Below are 11231 nucleotides of genomic sequence, written 5' to 3'. Positions count from 1 at the left end.
CCACTGGTCGACCAATTGGTATAACCGTGTACATAGGAATCACACATGAATCTACTTTATTCCTACTATGTAAATAGAGACACCAGATGATCAAAAGCAACAAAAAGTAACGAATACTATGAAAAATGACTTCTTGTACTGCAACAAACCGACGAAAGAAAAAAATAAAATGTTTTGGAGTTTGTGACCTGAATGATACACTCTATCTCTCTCCCCCGTTGCTTGATCTCTCGCTCTTGTGCCCCAGCACTGTGCCATTCAGTGAAAAATCCTTAGTGATCGGAGAGAGAAAGGCAGAGAGAGAGACAGATTATAATGTGTAGTAGATTTTATTTATACAAATGAAAAATGGAACAAAAAAATTCCTGGCACAATTTTTATGTAATATAATCCGTTACATGTTGTTAATGTTTGACCTTTGACATTCCCTGGGTGGAATTTGCCGAAGGCAGCGGGGGGCGGGAGGTGGGGGACAAGCGAGATAGATGTCGTCAAATGTCATACTGTGCCTCACAGGCATGATAAAGCATTGTGGGGGGAACGACAACATCCATTAAGTGATTTGGTTTGCTCTTGTATTATTTGGGAGGTATAACCAGATTACATACTTTTAACAACATGGGTTTTTAGCATGTATGATAATGACATTTGTTTTGCCATCAGAGAATATTGCATTTTGCTGTTTCTTAAAGATAGTTTCAGCATCACTCCAGAGCCTAATGTGACAATTCATTAATTTCCTGTGTGCATGTGTTTGTGTGCATGTGTGTAAGTGTGAATGTGTCTGAATGGCTGGTTGTGTGTATTAAGTCTCCAGTGTGTGAGTGTGAGTGTGTGGCGTGCACCAGACATTTGTATGTGCACACACATTTGAAAGGCTATTTTTTTGTGACATGACTTGAATGCACATCAGACAAGGGGGATACTCATCTCAGAGAGCTGCCATTACTTCTCAGCCTCAAATGGAAGTTGCTCTTACCGTGGCGTTCAGGTACAAGGAGGACAGGAGAAATCAGACCGCCTTGGGAGATGTGTGATAACCATATACCATGAAAATGACAAGCAGGGTTGACCGATGGGGAGGAACATGTTTCCAATATGCCACCTTATGCAAGCGATACATTTGAGAAATTAGCTGTCAAGAGAGAGCTGCTCGTGAGGCTCCTTTCATCCAGCTGAAATCTGTTTGACCTTTAAAGAAAACTGAGAGTTTGCCTTCTTCTACGCTGTATTTATAGGTATTTCTTATGGTTTATTTATCAGTTTTTATGTATGTTTTTGGAATATTTATTCACATTGATTTATTCATGGCATTTTTTTTTTTTTACTGTCTCCCTTGTAAACCTGCGGCAAGCGAAAAGAGTGGGATGTGTGGACGGAACGTGAGCAGAAAATAGATGCATCCACTGCAGTGTGACATTTGGCTAGGGCTTGACTGTCCCACTTCTAAGAGAACCCAAAGGACAGCTTTTAGCTGTGGCTCCTGGGGCTGAAAGAGAGAGAGGGTTAAAGACAGATAAGGGAGAGGGATTACAAGGATTTGCCACCATTTATTCTTGTTATTCAAATCACTTGTGTAACGATGAAGCTCAGAAAGAAGGCCCTAGTATCATCACTTGAGCCACAGGGGGAAGATGTGCAATACTGGTTTGATGGTACATGACTCGGATTTGAGGCTGAATCTTGGAGCTGTCTGTGTTTACAAATGAAAAGACAATATGCACATGTATTCTGCTCTGCTGCAGTGCTGGACAATGTGAAGCACGAATCTTATGGCTCAGTGGTGGGGCACCGTACCGAGGCAGCACTCGCTGGTCAGCTGAGGACAACTGAATGTATTTTAACAAGCAGGACTGAAGATAAAACAATTCACTCCAGGGTGGAAGTGTTAATGGGAAACACAAGACGGCCATCATCATCTCCATCCTCATCATTCTCATCGCCATCATCATTAACTCCATCCCTCCCTCCATTGTATTTGACATAATGTGCTGATGCCGATCTCTGCTGCTCAGCTGGGACCCGCCCCAGGGAGAAGCACTGTTTAGACAGACACTCCCCATGAGAGGAGGAATGTGCGTCACCTTGGGCCTGCTTCTCTTTTTTTCCAGCACCTCCCAGCTTCTTCTCTTTTCCTCCCTCTCCCCCCATCTCATCCACATTTTAATATCAATCTCAATGGACTCCATTAGTGCAGCACTTCTTTGAGAGTGTTAATTTGTTTTGTCAAAAGCTTTGTTTATCCCAGATTAATATCTCAATAAACAGAGGAGTGCTGTACTGTGGTAAATGATAGTGATTATACAGTAGAAGGTCTGCGGCCCATGCTGTTGGACGGAGGCTCACACAATGAAAGTTTCTCCATCATTCAAAGCCCTCCAAACCTCTGATTACAATAATAACACTGTGGGTACTAATTTACTGCAGTGAACTCACCCTCACTCTCTTTTCTGCTCTCTGTTTCTCTCTTTTTGCAAATGTGTAACACAATTCCCATTCCATGATGGTGGCAAGCCTGAAATGCTTCTTCTCCAGTGGTTAGGTGGGAAGTTGTTTAAAAGGTGGGACGCCCAACCTTTGACACAGTGCTGTCTCACCCCTGCAGCTTAGTGTCAGTGGAGACTGAGCTGTGGCATTGTTCAGTCTATCATTAGACAGCAGAGGTCCCAGCAGGCCTACAGTCCGTTTACTTGCATTTGACCCTTTCACACACACAGCCTTTTGGGTTTTTTTCCCTTTTCTTACCAGTGATTTTTGTGGCGCATATCACACCAGGAGGGCGGTTGGGAAGAGGGGGGGCAGGGGGGTGGCAGGATACTGGTGTGTGAGTTCAGCAGCAGAGGAGCAGAGGAGCAGAGGAGCAGAGGGTCATTATGTCTGCAAAGACTGGCCCAAGAGGGGACAGAGCAGGGATGCAGCAGAGATGTCACAGATGTCACAAATTCATAGCCATAGGCAGTGAGAGAGAAGGCTGTGCAGGGCTGGATCTGAAGATAAGGAGATGGATGTGCTGCTTTGTTTCAGATGGCTCTCTGTTGGTGGTTTGCAGTCCAGAGGTTATCACTTTATTGTTTAAATTGATCAAGCTGGTATGTCAGATCTCAAGATTGTTCATATAATAAAACAAATCTGCCTGTAGAGGAAGAAAGATGATGTGATTGTTATTTGGTCTAATGGATGCTTCCTTTAAAAAAAAATGTGAAAATGAATCCACTGCCGCATCAGCCGATTAAATCCAGATTTTTAGAGTGCTAACAAATGCAACAGGATTTTCCTATAGAGATTTTTAAAAAGCAAATGTAAACAATGATAAAGTAGTACTATTTTGTTATTGGTCTCTTGTTACGTGTCCACATGACTGCTATACAGTACTTAAAGCGTACATTTAAGAATATGTAGGGGTATGGCATAAACCCAGTGATGAAGATTGTGCTGTTTCTTGTTTGTGTTGGATATGTGTCCGTGGAGCTGTGCCAGCAATTCAGGCCAGCTGCCATCTTTGATGCAGAGGCTGGGACCAACAACAGAGGGGCTTTTGGATAGGATGGGGTTCTCCAAATGCTGAACATGTGAGGCCCATTCTACATAGAGACCCCAAGGTCCAAAACCAAAACAAACATATCTTTTGACACACAGACATATATACAACACAAATCTTCAGTCAGATTTGGTAGTTTTATACACTGAAGTGGAGAAAGACATGTATCTGCTGTTTACTTGTTAATATACTTCCATGTACAGCAGGCTGAATCTGTAGGCATGATTTTTTCTTTTTCTTCCTTTCCTCCACTGGGTGCACTGTCTCTGAGAGTGGGGAGGAGCTGAATTGTGCCTGCATGTGCCTGTCCGTGGCTGATATTGTCTATGGGACAGGCCAGGAAATGCTGCCCCAGACGATGTGTGTCCATCATCAGAGGTAGAATAGCTGGCTATAGCCGGTGTGAATGGGATATTCTGAGTAGCAGCTTAGGGCTGTATTAATTAGCTCAGTACAGTAGAACCTGGTCAGTATTGGACATCCCTGAAATGCTTAAATTTATGAGAATAAATGATTGGGTGCTTGTGGTTTTACATAGCAGGCTGTAGGCATGGGTAGAAATGCCATGTGGGGTTCTACATATTGCACCATTTCCAGAGCTTTCTGTGATTTCTTTTTATGAAACAGATACTTTATCATGTACCACTGAGACGTGTAAACTGAAGTTAATATAACACCTTGATTCTGTTTCTATTTTCTTTGAGGAATGGTGTTTATATGTTTTTTGTTTTGTTTTGTTTTTCTCATGGTCATTGCTTTGACAGCTGTCTGGGCCAAAGGGGATGATTTTCCTTGAGTGTTTGCGTCATTGCAGGTCAGAGCGACCTTGTATCAGCACATATTAATAAAAAACTATTGAAAATATACACCATTCATTCTTCAGGGTTTCTCTGGGAATTTCTTGAAGGGGCTCAATTGTGGTGTGTGTGCGTGCATGCGTGCGTGCGTGCGTGCGTGCGTGCGTGCGTGCGTGTGTGATGTTGTACGCTGTTGTACAGCATAATTGCTTGTGTGCTTTGTGTGGGCCAGTGTGATAAAAGCGTAACAGCACACAGAAATTATTAATCCTTTGCCGTACCATATGCATATACTCTTCAATATACCTCGTGATTCAAACTGGAAATGAAAAGACGTCTTTAAGCAATAATACGGAGGTTATGCTTTATTCATGGGCTGTTCTGCAGGTTACGACAGCATTGTGCTGCTCATCTTTGCACCATGGGAAGCCGGGACTGAAGCCAAGCAACCCAGCCCCTTCCTGAGTCAGCTCCCCTTTGAACCACACACTGTATGCATATGCAGATTTGACCTGCTGGTTGGGATGATGATTTTGTCAAACACTGGTCTCTGTCCAGTGATCAAAGAGATGCAGAAAAAAGCAAGCCGTCAGTTTAAGAGACAAAACCTGGAGCCCCAGCACTTTTAGTGACAGCGTGAGCTTCACGCACTGGGAAAGAGGAGAGGACTGGTCCCATACTAATTTGGGAAAAAAAGCAAGGCTTTGTTTCACTACAGCGACCCTAAGTCAGTATTACCGAGTCCATCTACAGTGACTCTTTCAACCATCTCATATGTATCTGTATGTACATGCAGACCTGTGGGCATACTTGCTCAGCTGGATTCAGCTTTACAAAGCATCAGTCAAGGTTAATTAATCATACGGTGTGGTGTGATCCCCGATGTACTCTTTTAATAACTGCCGTATGAATACAGCTCACTGACTTTTGAATGCAACACTGTTTGCTTGGAGCTGTCTGTTAAGCCACAACAGCACACACTAGTAAGCAACCTTTAGTACACTCCAGAGTAAGCATAAACATTGTGATCAACTAGAGATCAGTTAGGGATAACGCACCTAAGTGTCTGGGTTATTGCAGACCATCTAGCTTCCCTTAAGCCCTCTTACCCCCGATGTGGTGTGATCAGTGTTCATCTCCCACTGAGTTTTGTTTCCTTGACTGCTCATAACACCGTTAACAGTGGAGTGTGATTGGTAGCTAATTAGCCGATATCTAATTATTATGTGCATCAGAGCATAGAATATTCATCCATAATTACAGCCTCTCCCATGTACCTCTTTTTTCCATGTCATACTGTACGCTGTACATGTGTGATTACATGTGATGACTCACCCCCTACCCATCCACCCATCTGCCCAGCTCCTGCCCTGCTCCCATCTCGCTTGTGTCCCCTCAGTGAAACTCCCTGAGAGGGGAGGCTCTGAGGCCTTGACCATTCAATCACCCTCTTTTCACCAATGGTACAGTAACACTTTCACATGCTGACATACCAAACATGAGCAACAAAGCCTCTAACCCTGACACACTCGCTTCCCAGTACTTGGTCCATCTGAGAGGAAAAAAGGGTTTCTTTTTCAAGGTCATTGCACATTTATAGAAGCTTAAAATAGAAACAGACATGAACTAAGACTAAGACTCACAGCAACAGATCCCAAGAGATAGAGAAAAGAGATGTATTAAATTCAGCCTGAACTTCTGTGTGTTTGTCTGTAACTGTAATTACTATGACACATCAAGCCAAGGGGGAAACAAATCTTTTAAGTATTGTAACATACGTATATAACACAGACACTGATTGCATAAAAGAACCACACTATGGTAAACAGTACTATAATGGAGCCTTGATTTATTTGATTGATTTATTTCAATTGATTTATTTAAACAAAATTATTTTTGGCCCCACCCACAGTGGTTGATCATAAAAACACATTATGTGAAAATAACATTCACAAATTTTGAAGCTATTGCGATCTGGAATAAATACGCATTGATTGAGGTGTAGTTATGTTGCCTATGTACCTCAGTGTTGTAGGACTTATGACTATTTACTGCCCCCTCATGGTATAAATGAATAAGATTGATACTCCAGGTCTGCAGTGTTGCCTTAAATAGTTAAGAAACAAAGGTAAAAATGAGCAGGCAGTGAAATCCAGGGTGGAGTAAACCATTTATTTCATAATTCAGGACAAGAAATCATCATTTTTGAATATACCTATACCTCATTATTACTATATTTAAATTTATCAACTAATAAGCAAAAGCAATGTAACTGAGTACATAAGCAAGAAAAAAAAAACACAGAATCACAATAATATAACCTCCAAATTCACAAATGCGGCATGAAAAGCAAAGTGTGTTGTGATTCAGGAGGTAAAAATAAACAAGTTGCTAGATTATGCAGCAATAATGGAGTAAAGGCAGGCTTACTTATAACTGATTGGATAAATAAGAAATTACATGTAGAAAAGGGAAAAAAACATTATGTATTCTATTATGCATTATCTCATTAACATCATACATTCTAATGAGGCATAATTGATATAATAAACTATAATATAACATTTTATATGATACATTTGTTTAGTTTCGAAATATGTATTTATGCTACACATTATGCCTGTCATATAGGCACATTTATATTAAGTTGTCTCACAGCTGCGTTTGTGGTACTTTTTCTGACATGTTTTTGGTCCACCCATCCTTTGGTCAAGCCAAGCTCTTCATATTATCATTGTTGTTGTTTTTTGATGAGACCATCAATCAACCTATACTGCCATTAGTGTCAGGTAATTTAATAGTTTAGCAAAATGTAATAACTACTGTTCATCTAAATGTTGACCAAAATGAACATGTTACCTGATCAATGTGATTGACTGATCGTAAATCAATGAATAGGCTGAAAGTAACACATGGTCAACACCAGTTTCCACCAGGATTGTCAAATATTTCTATGAAGAAAAACTTAAGAAGTTGTAATAATATAAACTTCTGCACATAGGTCTTGTAAAAATATATCTGTCAGCATGCTCTTCAAGAGAGAAAAACATCGTGGGATGAAAATGATTAATGAAAAGTGCTGGACTTGATCCCAAAGGATCTGCCAGTAAATGTACCACCTACTCTGTGAGAATACTTTATGTTGTATATATAATATAAGTTATTATTATTATTATTATTATTATTATTATTATTATTATTATTATTATTATTATCAACAATCAGTATTTATGTATACTAGTTCTTCATGTTGGGTGTTGACTCCACGTCAGTGTCCTGCAGCAAACAAAACAATTGCTAAATCAAACACATGAAAAAAAGAGCACAGAAAAAAAGTATGTAAGTAAGTAAAGATAATGAATCATATATTGAAAGCTTTCTACTTACTGGTGCAGTAGAGCCCCTGCTGACCGGGTCTGGGTCTTGGCCGCGCCTGTTCACCAAAGCTGCGGCTTCACCTTTCATGTCAAAATGTTGGATGGCAGATCTGGAGACAGAAACAATAAGAAATAGAGACATGAGCCTCTGCACAGTAACAGCAAAGCTCGGTTTATGCTCACTTTCCGAGCAGATGTCAGAGACAAGTTCTGAAGTTCAGATTGGCCCTACAGATCTGGGATGGGGGTGGGGGGAGCAGTTCATAAAGTTACCCCTGACAGCTGTCCACACAGCAGCAATAAGCAAAATGAGAAAAGGTATGAAGGAGACTGGAAATTGGAAAGCGACAGCGATTTCTCTTTGGTCACAGTTTTGAGTGCAGAGTGACAGAGAGCAAGAGGCAGTCTCACAGCAGAGGTTGTCCTTCAATCTCATGATCTTCAGGACCGCCATCACCAAGAGTCCGTCCACCGCGCACTTCCAAGATCCTGGAGGAGAATTCACAGCCATCATCAGTTAACAGATGGACACAGAAAAACCCAGAGTGCGTACTTCCGGTCTTTTCACAAGACGATCAGGCTGGATGCTTCTCTGCATTTTTTGCACATTTGCCAAAATTAAAGTTAAATTTGATTTGATTTTAGATCAATCTATAGTCGTCTCATTGCCTTACCAGGATGATTTGTTTGTACTGGTTTTGTTTACATTTCAACTCAAACATTTCGGAAATAATAGTTTTTTGTGTTAGGGCATGTTGGCAGGCTGTTTAAATAACTCCATATTTAGTTTTTTTCTGTTTATCTTCATCTCATCCGCAAATTGGTAATTTGCATTTCGTCTTTCTAGCTTTCATTACATTTTATCACTGTGGACTTTATTTACATTTTTTGCAAACATCCGAAACAGAAGCCAACATAAACTGTGGGTGGCTGTGAAATAATTACATTTAACACAATAAATAATAAATGTTTCATACTGAACTACTAATAAGAAGTAATTAACCTCTTGGAGGCTAATATATAAAATACGTACATAACCATCTTCAATAGGACACATTCTTACCTCACATGCTTCATAAATGTGCCATAAATATAATACAAAAATTATTAAATTGTATACAATTATTAAATTGTATGTACTGTAATAATAATCATTAATAATTATTACACTAAATACTTACTTAACAATGTCTTTTCCTTTGTTGTCAATCACTCCTCGTGGATCATCCCCCAAGTTCCTGAGGCAGACATATACAATAGTTTTTAGATGATAGTGATGACTGAATAAATAATAAAAATTATTGATAATAAACACACTGACAATCCAAAAGCTTACCTGTGCATGGCTCGATGATCATAGGCACTGTTAGCGTCAGGGGTACTTGTGTGTCCACTACAAAACAAATACTAGATAAGAATGGCACTGAGTCTCTTCTGAGAAATCTCATTCACTGTCTGCCCAGTTAAAGGGACAATTCACCTCAATCTTAAAAGGAAAAAAGGCTACAGGCACAAGCAAAAGTAAACAATTCTCCTTCTCACTTTTTAGACAGCTGGATTCCCTCCTTGCTCAAGTTGCAGTGCAGACTGAGGGATTGAGGAGCCTCGCCATCAGCCTTAAGATCAATGCTATGGAGACAAAGGTAGCTTTTAGCAGATCACAGTCTAGACCTCCAATTGTTAATAAAAAACACACTTTGACAATTTTGACAAGCAGGCTAACAAGAGGTCAGAGTGGATATTGTTAACATGGCAGTCTAACCTGTGAACGTGCACACTTTCAAGTGTGTCATCTTCCTCAATATCATCTTGTGAACCAGTGGGAGATGGTTTATCACTCAGCCTAAAATGATGAAGGAAAGATGAGGATGTCAATAAAGTAATTTTCAAGTTTCCAATTCATTTTTTCTCTAGAGCATCGTTTTTACTAACTTTTCTTCATGTAAAAAGTCAGAGGTCAATGAGAATTTACTGAAACTTATTGACAGACAAATGAACAGTGCTAGCTGAAATGAACATGAAAGACTGACCTAGGTTCTTCTGCCTGTCCTGTCTCTGGCTGGGAAATAACCTTTCTGAGACAAGAGGAAGTCTGCAGGTATCTTAAAAAACTGAGCTGCGAAACTTCAGCTGTGTTGTGCTGCTTCCTGGCACATGAGACAAACAACAAACAAACATTTCTTAATCCATGCATGACACTGTGTAGGTAAACGTGTAAATGGCATTAACAGTCGATTGTTATTGCAAATAGAATAGAACTCACCTCAATTCCCTTTTCCAAGGCAGGTAAAGACAAAGCATCCCAATGATCCCAATGATCCCAATGATCACAATCAGCGCTATCACACAATATAGCACAAACACTGGACGAAAACACAATGCAAACATGTTATCATCAAATATTAATTTGAGGTATTTTATAGAAAATGTATTCATAATATTGTTAATAGTATTGTGAGGCATTAGAGTAACTGTACTCACTGTTGTAGCGCCATGGTGTTGGTAAATCTTTGGGATCCTGATTCTCTGCTTAAAGTAAAGAGGTGGGATAATTGTGTATATAATTTATATATGATATATATGATGATGTCTTTATGATCGGCGACATAAGATAAGATTCAGTAGTAAATCAGGTATTCATAACATCTCACTTCCTTACCAGTAGTTTTATAATTCCAGCAGATCTCTTTTACATGGCGCTCTCCCTAAAAAGCAAAATCAACGTCTATATTGTGACAGTGTATAGTACGTATTTCACATTTACAAACAAACAAAACAAATCAATATGACTTTTGTGAATTCAATTCATATAAGTACAAATTAAATTAGAGGGAAACTCACTTCACGAACATAGTATTTTACTTGCAGGTCCTGGCAGTCTCTTAAGATGACCGAATGGTTGTTCATGCTCATCACTTCAGGCAAACATTTAAAAGACTGACTGGCAAGCACAGCATGAGCAATCAAGGTCTGTTGGGAAAGTAATAAAAATGTACTTTGATTGACTGCAGTCAGAGCAAAAAACATTTGGGTTATTTGTCAACCTCAGTGACAAACTTTCCCTTTCCCTCCTTCCCCTTTTCTAATCCACATTGTAAAACCTTTGTAAAACTTACTTTATAAAACAAAACTATGTACTACTACAGAGTTAATAAGCAAATAAAAATACCTTATTATAATACACGTAAATCTCACTTCCCTCAGGACCTCCATGAAAGTACTTGAATCCTTCAGCAGTCTTAATGTCTTTGCAGGAAGTGTTTTTCTGAGAGCACCCTGTGAGACAACGAAGTTGTACAGTGTATCGTTACTGAAGCTCACAGCTACCGGAAAAGTTGAGAACAAGCCTAAAAACAACAAAAACAGGAGAGACATACATATGCAAAAAGCTCCATCTCTTACCTAGTGCTTTTCCCACACAGAGTAGTATCGTCATGGTAAAAAGTGGATACATTTGAAAGGTCATTTTGTCGAAGGAAAAGAGGTAAAGACGCTCAACAATGTCAACTGAACAATGAG

At 39.7% G+C, this 11231-nt stretch overlaps 1 protein-coding gene across 1 annotated transcript; it reads right to left on the bottom strand.

The window, feature by feature from the left end:
* Positions 1 to 6561: 6561 nt before the first annotated feature.
* On the bottom strand, positions 6562 to 10612 carry LOC139300727 (uncharacterized). The gene is made up of 12 exons (XM_070923906.1): positions 10554 to 10612; positions 10372 to 10417; positions 10194 to 10238; positions 9976 to 10075; positions 9743 to 9859; positions 9475 to 9555; positions 9255 to 9341; positions 9049 to 9105; positions 8894 to 8950; positions 8124 to 8201; positions 7723 to 7822; positions 6562 to 7611 (listed from the first exon to the last, which is right to left on the bottom strand). Coding segments are annotated over exons 3-12 (717 nt in total). The 5' UTR covers positions 10195 to 10238; positions 10372 to 10417; positions 10554 to 10612; the 3' UTR covers positions 6562 to 7572.
* Positions 10613 to 11231: the final 619 nt, after the last annotated feature.

Source organism: Enoplosus armatus, chromosome 17 (genome assembly GCF_043641665.1).
Source record: "Enoplosus armatus isolate fEnoArm2 chromosome 17, fEnoArm2.hap1, whole genome shotgun sequence".
Lineage (NCBI taxonomy): Eukaryota > Metazoa > Chordata > Actinopteri > Centrarchiformes > Enoplosidae > Enoplosus > Enoplosus armatus.
Note: the sequence above shows the minus strand (reverse complement) of the source record. Positions and strands in the feature narration are given on the sequence as shown.

Bases quoted from the DNA above. Each gene is read 5' to 3' on its own strand.
- LOC139300727 (XM_070923906.1), bottom strand. The intron at 9,556-9,742 runs GTCAGTCTTTCA...TCATCATTTTAG, and splicing joins GGACAGGCAGAAGAACCTAG to GCTGAGTGATAAACCATCTC. The intron at 9,106-9,254 runs GTGAGAAGGAGA...TTTGTTTTGTAG, and splicing joins GGAATCCAGCTGTCTAAAAA to TGGACACACAAGTACCCCTG.